The sequence below is a fragment of the Marmota monax genome, unplaced genomic scaffold (assembly GCF_021218885.2).
Source record: "Marmota monax isolate L192 unplaced genomic scaffold, Marmota_monax_Labrador192_F-V1.1 WCK01_AAM20220418_F8-fsc00018, whole genome shotgun sequence".
NCBI classification, from domain to species: Eukaryota; Metazoa; Chordata; class Mammalia; order Rodentia; family Sciuridae; genus Marmota; species Marmota monax.
Window position 1 is genome coordinate 21,906,355 of NW_026692201.1, and position 17,504 is coordinate 21,923,858.

Sequence of the window (17,504 nt, forward strand, 5' to 3'; positions counted from 1 at the left end):
AAGATATTCTTATTAAAACAAAAATTTCCAATGTTTCAGTGTTCTATTTTACTATGTTATTACAGAATGAGAATTTAAATTTTTATTTTTAAAAAGGTCATCTACATTGCAACTATCTGGACTTCTTTCCACATTTTGAAAATATATAGTTTTTTTTTTTTTTTAACTTTTAACAAGAAAATACTTTCTACTAATCAAAACCTATGACAAATCTATAATCTTGCATTTTTTGAAATTCTTTAAACCTTTTATGATTATAAACTGTGCTCACTAGGAGGTGCTGCTGTGCATATTTGAAAAAAAAAAAAAAAAACAGTCTTTTCTTTGTTCAAATTTATGTAATCAGTCCTTACTAAATTATTCACAACCTCAATGAAGCAAACAGCAATCAAAATACTAAGCATTTCCCGGAGATTAATGATCTGCTTGGATATGTTAATCATGAGACTGCTAAAGGCCAGCATTGACTTTAGATGGTCATTAAGCTTCAGGAAACCCTCTGTTATATCCAGCTTGCTATTTCGAAGGTTATGCCAGCCAGTAATGAATTTGCCTCTCAATTTTTTCTAGTTTCTGGTACTAGATGTCCCTACTTTAAACATATCAGTATAACATATTCAGTTTATGGGAACTATATTATCTAACAGGCCACCTCTGTGGCCTTGAGCAGGCTATGAAATGAAAACATTCCCTTCCCGCTCAGCAGTGAGGTGGCAGTTAGCCATGTTCCTCCGAAGCAACAGCCAAGCCACTCAGTGGTTTCCATGAACTCCCAAATGGTACAGACTGTGGCTAATAAAATCATGTAAATTCACAGTAGAAAATGCACACAAACTCAAAAGAACAGTGTGTACCATGTTTGTTAAAAAGTTATTTATAGCATTGAAAGCGAAGTAAGCCAGTCTCAAAAAGCCAAAGACCGAATGATCTCTGTGATTAGTGGATGCCGATCCAAAATGGGGGGAAGGGAGGGGCATGGGAAAAATGGAGGAACTCTGATTGGGCAAAGGGGAAGGAGGGGAAGGGAGAGGGTATGGGGGCAGGAAAAATGGTGGAATGAGATGGACATTATTACTCTAGGTACATGTAAGACTGCACCTATGATGTGACACTTTTGTGTACAACCAGAGAAATGAAAAGTTTTGCTTCAATTGTGTACAATGAATCAAAATGCATTCTGCTGTCAAATATACCCAATTAAAATAATTAATAAAAAACATGAAAGCAAATAGGTCTTTAAAAAAATGAACTATGTGCTTCATAAATGTTCTCTTTAATTCTTGAAACAATCCTACAAAGTTGTTTTGTTGTTATTATTATTATTATTATTCCACAAAAAGAAAAAAGAGAAATAGGTAATATAGTTGGCAAGTAGTAAAGTTAGATTTAAGCCAGGAATCCCATTCCAGGGTCTGAACCCTTCATCTGATCATTAAGCTGTGTTGCCAACACAGTTGTATTGCCTTGGAATTTACTGCTTATGAAGAGTGGAAAGGGACTGTATTGTAATAGCTAATATTTATCTCATGGGTTTGCTGTGAAATAAGAAAATGCTTATAAAGTGCTTAGCAGGATACCTATATATGAATAGCAATAAGGGGCTTGGTAGACATGATTAATATTATTAGTACCTTAAGAGATGGGAAAGAGTTAAGATCAAAATCATAAGCCTAAGAAATTATTCAATTCCAAACAAAAATAAGCCAAATTAATCTGTACGGTTAGGTGTCAAGAAAATGGGTATTCCCAGCAAGAGTGAGATTAGTGACTGGAAGGCAGTATGCGATTTTGGTGGGAGGTGGTTATGGGTGACTTGAACTGTAGGTTGTGTTCAGTTTATGAAAATGCATTGAGCTGTATGCATAGTGATTTGCATTTATTCTTCATATTTCAATTTAAAAGTTCAAGAATCATGTCTAACATTTTTATGATAAAATAAACAACTTTGCATAGAAAAAATCTGGACAGAAGTGTAACAAAATTTTGATAGCTTTTATGATTTAGTCATATAGCTTTGTAGTCATAACATTTACAGAACACTTATATACCAGGTTTATCCTACAGCTTTACTTGCACTGCCTCATTTTATCAACAAATCTATGAAAGGGTAACACAGGTTCAGAGATTAAATTCTTTGTTTTCTGTGGTTTTTTTTAGTTAAATTGAAAGAGCATATGATATTTTTTACAAATGAAACAATTAAAATATAAGTGAACTTTGCATCCTGTTATAGTGTTTATATAGTAAGTTTTTGCTTACTGCTGCCATTACTAAATGAAGAATAAAATTGTTTATCACAGTCTTCTTGCCTCCCTCTTATGTGGTTTGTGGAATGCTGAAACCAAGAATACCATCTGCCTATTAGCTGAGAGTAGTGCAGAGAGCCTGTTTCCTTTCTTCTTCCTTTCTCTTCAGGCCATACTAACTCCTAGATATAGGGGTAGGTATGACTCCCTGTATAAGTCAACTTGGAAAATTTCCCAGAGTTCCTAGCTTCAGTAAAGTTTCCAGGAAATGAAGTAGGAGTTGCTTTTTCCTTCTTGCTGGAAGAACCAAAATGACAGAATGCCTCTGAATCTGACAGTAAGACTGTACAAGGAGGGCTGGAGATACCCCTCAAGCGGTAGCGCGCTCGCCTGGCATGCGTGCGGCCCGGGTTCGATCCTCAGCACCACATACAAACAAAAGATGTTGTGTCTGCCGAGAACTAAAAAATAAATATTAAAAATAAATTCTCTCTCTCCTTAAAAAAAAAATTAAAAAAAAAAAAAGACTGTACAAGGAGACAAGCATACAAGTAGAGAGCAAACTTTTCAGGAGAAAGAAAAATAGACCCACCCCTACAAAAGGCTTCTTCACAGTGTGAAGATTCATATGAATGCTGTCCATATTTGACAGTAGGCCATATACAATTAAGTAAAAGTGGGTCTGCATGAGAAATTACTCTTTCTCTCTGTTTTGCTACATCTTTCTCAGATTCAGTCTTTCACTTTATAAGTAATTAAAATTGATTAGTTTCAAAATAAATGATGAAAACAATATATGTTATGCTTCTGAATAATTTATCTGTATATTGCCTAAGGGTCATTTTTTTCCACTATTTTATTGCTTTTAACAAATACTTTCTATTTCTGCAACAAATCATTCATGTAGAAAATGTATTTCCTCCAAAATTTATGTGGCTACTGGCAAGTAGCCATTTTTCAATTTTATGACTTGCAGTACATATTTTTCATATTATAAACCATCCTGTTTCATTTTGGCTTGCTTTTAGTAGGAACAGTATATGGTCAAAACTGAGATAAATAAAAAAGAGAAATTTGGTAAATGGGAATCTTTATTTAAATTGTCTTGGCTTATTTAAATTTTTTTCTCTTAACCATGTTATATTAATTTCATTTATTTGCATATGTGAATTAAAAATATCTTAGTATCAATGTTATGTACATATGTCATTGTTGTGGTCCTCCTCCTCCTCCTCTTCCCCTTCTTCTTATTTGGGAACATTAACATATACAATAGGCATATATGTTTAAAAAATGTATATATTAAAATATTTTCAACCTATAAACTTCTCCCATATAATTTTGACTGCCTCATTTCATAAAAGAAGTATCTGTGTTCGTTTTTGGTTTTTTACTAATAATGACATAAATTACAAGAAAGTTGAAAAAATAAAGAAAATAAAGATCCACATATACATGATCTAAAGGTTGGAGAATTACCAGGCCTGACTTAGATTGTGTCCAAAATCACCTTGATGAGCAATACAAGGAGAGGTATAGAGAAACTCTAGCTTGATTATTTACCAACAAACATTGCAAGAACACTGACTGCTGTTAATAGATAAAGTATGGGGGCAGGGATGTTTCCTATTAAGTTGCAAAAGCTTCATGCTCATGTCTTTGTTTAGCGACCTCAGAACACCCAAGAACACAGGCAAGACTCCTAGCAGTTCACAGTGAAGAAAGCTGTTTGACTTTGTTTAGCTCAGTATTAACACCCTGTGGAACCTTGTTTTTGAGCATGCTTTTAATCAGGTGGTCCTGTAAAGGTCAAATGTCCCAACTTCTTGGTACACTTGGAGAGGTCCTACTTTCTAGGAAATATCTTTTTTCCCAGGTCTGAATCATACTAGCCAAGTTAGACTCATGGCAGTCCCATTAAGGATGCACAGAAGTTCCTAATATTTGTATATTTAGAAATATCCCAAACTGGAATCTACCTTGGAATGTCAGTGATGAGAAAGACTACTTTAGTTATTGTCAGCGTACTAATGAAAGTACTTATTTATCTTCATGTTCTTCAGGAAAGTGATCTATGAGACAGTACTAGTAGAACCATTTAAGAGGTTTATTTTTCTTTCATATATAAACTTCTAACCTCCATCCTGAAAAGAAATCACCAATTCACTGGGATGAAATGAACTGCCAGGCATTATGAAGGCTGAGGGTTTGCTTCACTTTTGCCCTTATCATACCTTATACCACTCTACAATGCCTACACAAAATAAAAACAGTCATCTCAGATGGCTTTATAGAGATAACTCTGTCACAGGAAGAGCTCCTGGTCCTGTGGCCCTGCATTGGTCTGCCAGAATCAACAACTATGTCTGGGAGCTGACGTGTCTTGGCTAAAGTCAGCATTAAAGCTGATTATCTAGGTCACTGCAGGGAAAGCAGCTGCAGGCTTCACTCAGCCAGGCAGTTCTTAAAGCTGGGCAGATGTACCATTCTGTAAATATAGGTGCTGGGGATGTTGGAAACCTCCAGGGAATTCTCTGCTCAGTTTTTTCCATTTCTGAGGCCTCACAGGCTAGCTGCTGTTCTATTACTGCAGTCTCAGCCCTGCAGAACCTGAAGAGGTTTGAGGAGCAACCTGACTCAGCATTCACAAAGGAAAGCCTCTTTCAACTAGATGGTCAGAGGAGAAGCCTGACCCCAATTCTCTGTGCTCATGTTATAACAGGTCATTGGAATCTCTTCAGGTCACTTGTGTCAATTAAATTTGGGGGGAGCTCATGTTTGGCACATACTTCAATATACTAAGAAATATGGGACATGGTCTAGATCTGAACATCCAAGCAGAAAGGCCCAGGTAGATTGTTGAGGGAGTCTTGGGACAGAGTCCATTCTCTGATTATCTTGAGGAGACCATTACTATATGCATCATCTCAGACTTCCCTATGTCAAAAGGCTAAAACACTATTCTGATTATTGTCAGTATTCTAATAAAAATGCCTCTTTATTTCCATGTTCTTAAGGAAAGTGATCTATAAGACAGTACTGGTAGAAACATTTAAGTTGTTCTAGGTGTGAATGCATCACCCTCAGACCAGTGACTAGACAGATCACTTGAAGAAGATCTTTAGAACATACTTTCAGATGAGTTATTAGGCCATGTACCTTCCTACAAGCAAGTTTTCATAAAATGTTATCGCCCATGCATTCACAAATACTACTCTTTGCATAGAAAGCAATTCCAGCTCTTCTTTTTAATTTCCTATAACACCAAGCTCCACCTTGATGCAGGCAGCCTAGGAATTCTTAAAGGAATTCATGCTGGAACCTACTCTGGATAAGTTGAACTCTATGTCACGTAGCTTCTTCACACTGTGACATTCACCTCACAGCATAGTCTGGTACCATGGAGACACTTCATCCACAGAGCAATCCGTTGATTTCTGCCACTTCTCATATCTCATATGTTTCTCTGTTGTATCTTTGACTCTCTGGGCCACTCTATTCATATTCATACTTCTATTTTTATCCTCAGTGAGCCTTTCAAATTTGACATGTTATTTTCTTCCTTGCTACAACTTAGTTTCCTCTTAATGGAAATTCTGCTTCTCTACCCAGACTACCACATATCATTCAAGTGAAGCTTCTTCCTCATTCCCAGCTCTCAAGGACTCTGAAACCTCTGACCAAGGATTGTCTTTTGTTGTCTTACTCCAGCCATATAGAATTATTTGTTTTCCAAATAAGTCATACTCTCAGTTACCTCAGTACCTTAATATATACTGTTTTCTTCTTGGAATGATTCACTTACTTCTTTACCTGCAAATTCTTCTTCCTTCAAGTTTCAGAATACCAAATCTTCTAGAAAGCCTACACTGACCACTCTGGAATCATAGGACTCTTCTTTACACTTCCTTTGTATACTTGGCACCCTTTAATCATATGCTTATTACTAAACCTCACTGACATTGTTTTCTATTTTACCTACCAGCCCCACAGTCCACAGAGCAAGCAAGAGAGGTCTCTGAATCCCTAGAACCAAAACTAGTGATTTTACATGTCATGTTTTCAACAAATATTGTTGAATGAATAAAAAAGTTAAGTCATATTTCTCTTACTTCCCCAAAGAAATTTAACCATCTTATATTAAAACTTGTGAAGGAAGATATTAAGTAAAGCTAAAGGCCATCTGATTCCATCAGCATGGCAGACTGAGAACCACTTGCACAAAAACACTGAGAAATTCCATATAAAATGAAACTCAAAATATTTAGCATAAGAATGATTTTACAAAAAAAGAAAGAGAAGTTCCCTGTGCCAAGAACAAAGATGGAACTAAAAGCCAGAGAAGCAAGTGTATGAGTTTATACTTCAGAAACTCTGGGATGTTATTGGACCCTGAGATAATGATTGGGTGCCTGAGTTCTAATACAAAGACTGGAGATGAAATGAAAATTGGGCCTTTGCGGAGCTTCAATTTCAGTGAAATTGAGACTCAAAACAGAGTTCTCCACCTGGGACTGGAATTCTCCTATGAGAGATTAAGACCTTACAAAGGGATCTGAATTTACCCTTTCAGCAGGAAAACCTAAGCTGAAAAAAGAATAAAGCTTGCTCCCAGATTGCTGATACCCTTGGAAACAAAGCAAAATTCCTCTAAAGGGATGGTTGGTTCCACCAGTAAATACAGAAGGGATTTTTATTAAAAACAAAACAAAAAACAAAAAACCTCTGTTGGAGAAGATGCTTCAGTTAAAATTAAGTTATAAAACATAAGTAAATTATCTAATATATGGTATAATATAAATCACCATAGTTAGAAAAATTAGCATTCCCCCTAATATTTCAAACAACAACCATGTAAAAGACCATTCCTAAATAAATATGTTCAGAAGGATTAAAGACTTTTTTTTAAAAAAATGAATAAGCTTGTAAAGGATCCATTAAAAAGATAAAAGAAGCAGAAATTTTAGGTACAACACCAAATAGAACTTGTAGAAATGATAAATGTAATGTTTTAAAATTAAAATACACTGACTAAATAGGAAAGACAGTAGAGTGAGTCAACGTAATTTTCCTATGTTCTTATATGAATGACCAGTGTAACTCCACATCATGTGCAACCACAAAAATGGGAAATTATACTCCATGTATGTAGGATATGTCAAAATATATTCTATTTTCATGATTACTAAAAAGAACAAATAAAAACTTTAAAAATACACTAAATGAAAGAGCATTTTAGGCATAATTACTAAGGATGTATCAAAAAGAGACAAAGAAGGCTGGGGTTGTGGCTCAGTGGAAGAGCACTTGCCTAGCATATATAAGGTACTGGGTTTGATCCTCAGCATCACATAAAATAAATAAATAAAATTAAGGTATTTTGTTCATCTACAACTAAAAAAGAGAGAGAGGAAAACATAAGGAAGGCAAATACACATAAAGAATAAAATGAGAAGATCCAAAATATGTTTTAATAGCCATTCTATAAGAAGAGATTAAAGAAAAAACTAAAGAAGCAATACTTGAAGAAATAATGACTAAGAATTTTCCAAAACTGAAGAAATCATCCTCTAATTAGGAATCAGAAGGATTCCCAATAAAGAACACCCTCCCTGAATACAGTTTGGTAATAGCTAATGAAACCTGGAGCAATCCCTCTTCAGATATATACCTGAAGAATGTCTCACACACAGGCAGGGATGTATTTGCAAGCATATTCACTGAAGCACTGTCTTCAACAGAAAAAAATTTAGAAACTAAACTGTCCATCAACCCAGTATCAGATGAACTATGGATCTTTTTTTTTTTCTTACCAGAGAGAGAAGCTAAAAATAAACCCTAGCTACATATTTATCAATGTCAAGTAAGAACAGTCTCAGAAGGATAGGCACAGTATAATTTATATAAACTTAAAATATACATAGAATAAAACTATATGCATCTAATGTGAATATATATATATATATATATATATATATATATATATATATATATAGTAAAAATATAGAAGTAAGGACATATTCACATCAACTTCAGTGTAATGATTGTCTTTGGTGAGAAGCAAAGAGAAGAGAGTAAGCTATAGTTAGTTATATTCATTTTTATTAAGGGGAGATCTGAAGGAAATATGACAAATATTACCAGCAATTTAAATTTCGGTTAGACTTACGATATATTACTTTCTGTGTGTTTTGAAATACTTCATTGATAATAATTTTGGGGATTAAAGCTAGATCAATTAGAACAAGAGCAAAGGAGAAGAGATCTCATAGGTTATTGATTTTGATGTCAAGAGATAGTCACAGTCAGTATATGGACCTTGGACAAGCCAGTTGGTCCCTAAACCTGTCTCTTTCATCTCAGCCTCCAGGAATAAGTTAGATTTAAATTTACCTCAGAAACTCATTGTCAATCAAGGCAAAAAGGCAAACCCATTGTGTTGTTTTTCAGTTCTTATCACCGGATAAAAGGAAGCACATAAGTTCAGCTGCAATAGATACAATTTTTTCCTGCCACTGAATATTCATGAGTTTTGAGAGAATATTCTCATGGATTTGTTTCATTCCTGTACAGATTGATCTTCCAAGCAAAGGACATGTTCAAGTAGCAAACAACCTTGGAAGCTAGAGAAAGTGCACAGAGACCTAGAGAAGTTCTCTCCAAACACATCACCTGGCACTAAAGACAAAGTCCTCTTCTTCTCTCCTAGACATTTACATTCCAGGGTGATAAAAAATCACCCTCGGGGTGGGGGAGAGAGAGAGACAGAGAGACAAAGAGAAGGCTGGGCAGATGTATCATTTTCCTATGAAAAGCTCAGAGTGTTCCCTAGCATGGTGGCACATGCCTGTAATCCCAGTGACCTGGGAGGCTGAGGCAGGAGGATAGCCAATTTAAGGCCAGGATGGACAACTTAGTGAGACTCTGTCTCAAAATAAAAAATGAAAAGAGCTGGGGTCTAGTTCAGTAGATAGAGCACCCCTGGGTTCAACTCCTAGTACTGAGAAAAAATTTAAAAAGCGCTCAGCTCTTCCTCGGCGCTGCCTTCGGAGGTGGCCGCCATTCGTAGTCGGCACCATGGCTGCCCTCAGACCTCTCGTGAAGCCCAAAATCGTCAAAAAGAGGACCAAGAAGTTCATCCGGCACCAGTCAGACCGATATGTCAAAATTAAGCGCAACTGGCGGAAACCCAGGGGGATCGACAACCGGGTGCGGAGGAGGTTCAAGGGCCAGATCTTGATGCCCAACATTAGTTACGGGAGCAACAAGAAAACCAAGCACATGCTGCCCAGTGGCTTCCGCAAGTTCCTGGTGCACAACGTCAAGGAGCTGGAGGTGCTGCTCATGTGTAACAAATCTTACTGTGCAGAGATTGCCCACAACGTTTCCTCCAAGAACCGCAAAGCCATCGTGGAAAGAGCGGCCCAGCTGGCCATCAGAGTCACCAATCCCAACGCCAGGCTGCGCAGTGAAGAAAATGAATAGACAGTTCGCGCGCACCTTTTTTGTGTGCTTAAATAAAGCCACAAGCTGCCAAAAAAAAAAATTAAAAAATAAAAAAAAAATAAAAAGTGCTCAGTCTCTTGATTTCAAGGTTCCTCACTTTTGAAATAACCTGCCTTATGGGAACTGAGTGTAGGGAACCAACAAAAAATATTGCTCTGATCCTTTTACCATGAATATCAATCTATGTCCCTGACCTAAGCCTGGTGTGTGTGTGTGTGTGTGTGTGTGTGTGTGTGTGTGTGTAGAAAGATAATTGATTAGCAAGTAATGTAAAATCTCAGATCCTTGATGGTTCTGAATTAGCAGAGAAGCAAAAAGGAAGACTCTGAATAGCGAAATGGACAGTGTTTTAAAATATGATTTCATGTACTAAATACAGAAATATTTTTCCAAAGATATTTCTTATATCAAACCTCTAGAAAATCTGTAGGTTTGACAATGCAAGGAAAGAAATAGCAAAGCAAAACATTCTATATAAAGGTGATTTCAATGAGAATTTAAAATAATACAGTTTAGCTTTCTTTTTACTGACCTAAGGATACAGAAATACAGCTTGTAGATCTTAGAGACTCATATGGTTAAAACAAAACATTTTTTTACTTTATTAGATATCAGGTATTATAAATGAATTTTTTTTATAAATGCTGCCCTCAGGCAGTTCATAGCTCACATATCTGATAATTTTTGGAAATGTCAAATCTTTGATTAAAGAGAGATTCCTACAGAGTAAAATGTTTTTATTATTATTTGTTGATTTGGGCCACTCAGCATTCATTTTATCATCTTTTTGAAACAACCCACATTTTTATTTGTGGATTTACTCTTCCCATACCAATCTCAGATCATATGATCTGGAGGGACGCCAATCCCAAATATAGGGATGAAGCTGGTAATCTGGTCATAGACTAATTAGGGCATCCCATTTTATGGCTTAGAGATGAGCACTGAGACCTAAGTCATTCTCCTATATAAGTCATTCTCAAAGAATGAACCTGAGGACTTTACTGGGAACACTGGATTAATGACTCTCTTTTCTGCTGTGAAGAAATCTAGAAGGAAGTAACCCCAGGAACAGCTGCAAATCATGGAGGAAAATGCCACTCTATGCTGAATGCAGTCAGCATAGAGCAAGCAGACTCAAGAAATGGAGAGAAAGAGACAAACATCATTTGAATACCTCTATCCAGCAATATCTGGGCTTTTAAACAACTCCAAACTGTTTACACAAACTAATGAATCCTACCTTTTTTGACTTAACTCAATTTGAACTTTGTTTTCTCTCCCTTCAACACAAGAGTTCCAAATGATTCATCCTGGGGTTTAGAGGCCAGACTTGCAAGATTCTAATCTTTTGTAGTGAAAATTTAGGATGCTTTGAACAATGCCCAGACTGAAAAACCCAGAGTTCTGTACCATAAAGTTTAGGAAAAAATAAATAGTTCCTTAAAAGTTTTATGAGCTGTTTTCCTTAACAAAACAAAACAGAGCCCCAATAAAACAATGTAGAAAGGGTAATTCAAAATCTACTTAAATATTGATGGGCTTATCCAAATTATAGTTAAATATACTCAATATATTATATATGTAAAGATTATACTGAAAATACAACAAAATCATGGGGGAAAGAACAAAACAGCCATTTTAAAGATTTGTTGTAGAATTTCTTTTAGGTTTGACAGAAATTGTAATTTGCATCCTTATGTTTGGTTGAAATCGATTGAAATTGACCATTTAATAGAGTTAAATAATAAGCTGGGAAAAAAGTCTACATTGCTGGACTGGGGTTGTGGCTCAGTGGTAAAGCACTTGCCTAGAATGTGTGAGGCACTCAGTTCGATTCTCAGCACCCCATATAAGTAAATAAATGAAATAAAGGCCTATCAGCAACTAAAAAAGTATTTTTTTTAAAGTCCATATTGCTTCCCCTCCTTTTCAGACTTATTTAAACCAGAAAATACACTATATTGAAAAAAAGCAACCATTTATTTCTCTTATCCAAGTACATCTGTTTTACATGGAAGACAACCAAATGCTCTACATTCTCATTTTTAAAATATTCCACATTTAAAGCAGTTTAGCTATCTTTCTTTTTAATGACCTGAGGATACAGAAATACAGCTTGTAGATCTTAGAAGTTTCTTTAACAAAGGTCCACATCTTGTGCCAAAGCAGTAGGTGCTTACCTGAATGTTATATACTGGTTGACTTGGTGCATTAACTTCTCTCAGCAGACGACAAGATATGTCCCTTAACTCCAAAATTCTACATGTAAGCTTAGGATGCAGAAGTTTGGCCACTGACTGGGAAGATCTGGATATGTTGTTTAATCCTTGAATTAATGCTCTCCGATTGATCTTAGCTAAAGTGATAGCCATTCTGGATTTTTTCTGCACAGGTTCTCTTTTCTGAAAAATAAGTCTTTAAAAAGTAACTGATATGCGATTTTCTAATGCATTATTAAAATCCACTTCTGGCAGAGACTGAATATATAGCTACATTGCACATAATATTGTATATGTATTTAGTATCCAATAATTATATACTCACATACAATACATATACCCCCACACTTCAATATGTATATATTTTTTTCCTTAGGAAAAATATCCAGAAATGAAGTAACTAGCTAAAAGATCGATATTTTTCATTTTTCTCTGGGTTTATATCTTTTTTTGCATTAATTTCAAAAGTAAACAAGAATCCTTATCCAAACATCAATATTTGAATTTTTCAAACAATAATACTTATTGAAAACGGTTATAAATATTTTCCCAGTCCACTTAAATTTTTAAATTATGAAATGCAGCATACATACTATATATATATATATATATATATATATATATATATATATATATATATATATATACACATATATATGTACATGTATAATTTAAAGAAAAGTAAAATAAATTTCTGCATGCTAATCAGCAAGTTTAATAAAATTTTACCTCTCAATACTGTGAAAATTCTGTCAGTATTCTGATAGAAAAAAACTGTAGCATTACATAATATAGTTCTTTCTCTTCTCTACCAGTAAGTGAACCATGGGGCAATTACTTACAATGTGGTTAGACTACATTCCAGGCAACAAACAAATATAGTTTCCATTATTCATGTTAAGTAATTTTGTGGGTTATTTTGGCATTTTAGGATATAACCGGAGGGAAAGTACTGGTTAATAAGTACTGGTTAAAAACAAGTAACTCTGGACCTCTAAATATTTGTTCAGCCTAAATATAGAAATACAAAATATTTTAAATAGATTTTTTTGCCCATAACAAACACCATTTTCAATGCCCCTTCTTTTATCCTGAAATAAATGTATTTTTGTTATTTTGTCATTGAAGTTCAGTACTTCTACTACTGCTCAGCATTTGTCAATGGAGATAAACAAAAGCTGTTCTAGCTTCTCAATGAGGAAGTATTGCTGTAGCATTTGGTGTTCTGTTGTGATCTGATAAGTTAACTTTACTAAAAAAGTCCATTAGCCCACCAGTGGCCTCAGCCTTCCTAGTCAAAACCAATAACAGAGAGTGTCATCTAAATTGCAGACTACAGAAATTGCTAAAATCTCAAGCCATTTCAAAGGAAAGCAAGCCAAAAAAGCAGTTATATGGCAGGTAGAGCAAGAAAAGTAACATGCAGGTACAATCATTTGACATTATTTTCTACCCTGATTGTGGTTGTGAGCACTCCTGGGAGAGAACCCAAATTGTCTACAGTATCCAAAGCTCTAGCACATACAGATTCCATTTCTCTTGTGACTTTGTTCTTTGCTACACTGACCTCTTCCAACTCCTTCTCAAGGTGGAGCAGTGGGAAACAGTTTGATCTGATTATAATTTACTTGTGCTTTTTTCTCATTATAATTTACTATCACGCAAAGAAGTCCATATGTGATGGAATATATGCAGGTCTACTTTTACTAAATAACTTTGTCTACTTGTCCAAGCATCATGCAGTGTTGGAGGACCCCCCTTTTTTTGATACAAAGATTTAACCCAGGGGTACTTAACCATTGAGCTGCATCCCCAGTTCTTTTTATTTTTTATTTCAAGACAGGGTTTCACTAAGTTACTCAGGGCCTCACTAAATTGCTAAGCTTTGACTTGAACTTGTGATCCTCCTGAGTCTGTCTCCCATGTTGCTGGGATTATAGGTATGCACTGCTGTGCCCAGCTAGGTCCACTCATTTTTGCAGCTGCAAAATATTAAATACTCTGCAGTTTCCCTATCCGTATTTTCATAAGTTTATTTACAAAATCTTGTGATCTGTATGTGTTGGTCTGGATTAACTGATTTCACACATTTATTTGTATTAGCCAATCTTGATTCATTCCCCCAAACAGTACTCCAGAATGACCCTTCAATCTTCACTTCTTTTACAGTTTCTCTTTAATTTTTTATCTTTGTATAAAAATTAAGCTATTTGTAATTGATAATCTGTTAACCCAACATCTCATGTAGGATTCAGGTTAACTGACTCGTTATAAATATTATTTTAATGCAGATGAACATTATGTTAGTGCCATACTTTGTGTTATCTTCCCCATTTGGTGCTATAAATTCCTGGCTGTCTCTGACAGTCTCAAGCTGATTCTAATGACTATCATCATTGTTTCCCTTACATGCTCGTTGTTTAGTGTGAACACTGTGCTTATCTTCAGGTTTTTAAAAATACTTTCCCTTTTTGATGTGTTCCTAGATTTTTTTTTTTAAAAAAAGCAACTGTTACTTTTGAAAATAAAATCTTCCTGACCATCTTTATTTTCCTTGCCACAAAATATGGGATTGAATTTCTCAAGAAGACTTCCATTGATGAAGCATGTTTGGTGGTTCTTCTTGTCTCTGGAGACATGACGGTCACTACAGAGGAACAGCTACTTATATCCTTTAGATGCAGAATGAGATTCCCTATATATAAAACACTCACCAATTCAATAGGAATGAAACCGGAGATCATTATATTTTGTGAAATAAGCAAGACACAAAAAGACAAGTACCACATGGTCTCGCTCATACATCAATTATTACAAGGTTGATCTTATAGAAGTTGAGAGTAGAATAGTTACTAGAGGTTGAGGAGTAAATGAGGGAGGAGGGATGGGGAAAGTTGAAAATGAGTACTAATAAATAGGAGCAGGAGGTTTTGGCATGCTCAAGTATATTTGGGTGACTATAGATAACAAAAAGTTATTGTGTATTTCAAAAAGCTAATAAAAAGAATTTTGAAAATTTTACCACAAACAAATGATAAATATTTGAGGAGGTAGATATATTAAATCTGCTTTAAACATTCCACAATACATATATATCCAAATATTATATTACTCCATTAATGTATACAATTATTCATAGACCCATTAAAAAATTTATTCTTAAAAAGTCACTAATTTATGCTGATGATTTCAATTTCCGCTTAGGTTGAGTGAGTTACTCAATTAGTTCTATTAGGAAATTGGTTTTTTTAAAAAAAATTTTAGTTGTAGATGGACAAATATCTTTATTTTATTTATTTATTTTTATGTGGTGCTGAGGATCCAGCCCAGTGCCTCATACATGTGAGGCAGGCCCTCTACCACTGGGCTACAACTCCAGCCCAGGAAATTGTTTAAATGTAAATGTTGACCAAAAATTAAATTTCTTTTCCCTCTTTTTTGTTTTCTATCACCCTAATCATCCTGAAGTTGATTACAAAGTGTGAAAGTTTAGATGATTCTTTCTGTCATCATCATCATCTGAGCACATCACCAAAGGCCAGAAAAGAAATTCAAACTCTCCATCACACCTCAGAGATGCATGCACAAAGGTACTTAGAGGTAACATACCAAAATAAACCTAGCCTCAGTTAATAAGATTGGCTTTAGAATCTTGCTCCAGATCTCTCCATTTGACCTCCACTATTTAAATATAAACCCTGCTTTTCCTTTTCCTTTTCTTTTTTTCTAGAGCCAGGCCCATTTCTTTGTCATCAGCAGTTTTAGTGCTGAACTCTGATTTCTATTATCTCAGCGTTTTACTATCCTCCATCTATAAAACCAGCCTGTCAGCAAATCTTATTCAATTCTTTCTCTGAATAGTCCTGGAATTCGACCACTTACCACTCAGAGTACTACACCCAGTCTGTTATACTTAGATACCACCATCATCTCTTCTCCAAATTAGTGAATTAGACTCCTAAATAGTTTCCCTGCTTGCAGCCTTGCCTATTTTCATTCTTTCAACAATGTATCAGCCAAAGAGATCCAATTAAAACTCAGATCACACTGCTCAACTGTGTTGATGGCTACTTCTTGAACTCAGTGTAAAAGTCAAAGTACATTCAAACCCCACAAAGTCTATTACTTTTTTAACTCTATGGCCTCATCCTCTTTTCTTCTTCCTTTCCTTCCTCACTATTTGTTGAACTTGTCAGGTAGACTTCGTGAAATGAAGGTACCAAATGGAAATATTTCTTCTCAGACCCAGACAAAATTAGAGCCAGGAAGTTATGAAGGGGAACGGTTCATAATTTTCTGTCTGAGATAAAAACTTTCTCAAGGACAAAGGCCCAAGAGAGATTTCTTCTCAATATACACATATCCCATGCTTTGTATGCCTCACACATATGAAGAGATTTGTGTAACTAAGTTTAACATTAAGACTGCAATAATTCAGAAAGATGCTGTTGACAGGACACTCACCCATCAGTTATGGCTCTGACAACAAATTTACACCAACTCCTGCCTCTGGTCTCCACTACCACCGAAGAAAACTGTATCCAAGTAGCTTGTACAAATATCTCCTTTTAAATGCCTTTAAAGTCTTCCTCTTGCCTGGATCTCCTTGAATACCTATATAGTTCTCTATGGCACAGGTACTCCCATTGCCTACTCTGCTATTCCCAAATAAATGTCATTATTCTTTGGAGAAGCTCTCTGATTGTTGTTTAGTTTGATAATTTCTATCTCAGGGACTTTGCACTAGCTATGCCATTTGATTTCTCAAGTGTCCTGGATTTACTCCCTCACTGCCTTTAAATCTTAATTTAAAAATCACTTTCTCACTAGACCCTTCTTGGTTACACTGCCTCAACAATCAATGGTTCATTGGATACCTACTCCCCTACTTTATATCCCTTCTCTGCTATATTTTTCTTCTCCCTACATTTACCAATATATAGTATACAGTTTAAGGGCCTGGGGTTGTGGCTCAGTGGTAGAGTGCATGTGTGAAGCACCAGGCTCTATCTTCAGCACCACATATAAAATAAAGGTCCATCAACAACAACAAAAATTTTTTTAAATATACAGTTTATTTCCCTTGCTTCTTATTTCTGTTTGACAAGAATGCAATTTGTATCACAGCAGTGTTTTATAGCTATTTGGGGGCTCTCTGTCCCCCTGCAAGGCCAAGATTAGTGCCTGGCATGTAGTAGATACTTCACAAATACTTATAAAAATGAATGAACGAAGAGCATCAGAAAATGTAACAAATTAATATTGAGAAATATCAAAGAAATATGCCAAATTTAGAAACCACCTAGAAAGTTTTTCGTGCACAATCTACTTTGCAACTTTAACAATAATGATTCTGCTTCACAAGAAACAATTCACCAAAGACAAAAATGCAATTGAATTATAGAACATTCTAGTTGTAGTCCTATTCTCATTACATTTCAAAACTTCAACACCATTAAAAGTAATTTCCAGATACTAACAGTGCATCCTCAGAAGTTTTTTTCTCACATTAAAAAAAAAAAAAGAGAAT

General features: G+C 35.3%; 2 protein-coding genes across 2 annotated transcripts in view; one reads left to right on the forward strand and one right to left on the reverse strand.

Annotated features, from left to right (window-relative positions):
• The window catches only part of Spata9 (spermatogenesis associated 9), a 28,244-nt gene that overhangs the window by 6,125 nt on the left and 4,615 nt on the right, over positions 1-17,504 (reverse strand). Inside the window, exon 3 of the mRNA XM_046428747.2 lies at positions 11,936-12,157. Coding sequence (XP_046284703.1) covers positions 11,936-12,157 — 222 coding nt within the window. The remainder of the gene's footprint in view (positions 1-11,935; positions 12,158-17,504) is intronic.
• On the forward strand, positions 9,262-9,786 carry LOC124082288 (large ribosomal subunit protein eL32-like). The gene has a single exon (XM_046428753.2). The coding sequence runs from the start codon at positions 9,324-9,326 to the stop codon at positions 9,729-9,731; it is 408 nt and encodes a 135-aa protein (XP_046284709.1). The 5' UTR covers positions 9,262-9,323; the 3' UTR covers positions 9,732-9,786.

Bases quoted from the DNA above. Each gene is read 5' to 3' on its own strand.
- LOC124082288 (XM_046428753.2), top strand. From the start codon at position 9,324: ATGGCTGCCCTCAGACCTCTCGTGAAGCCCAAAATCGTCAAAAAGAGG.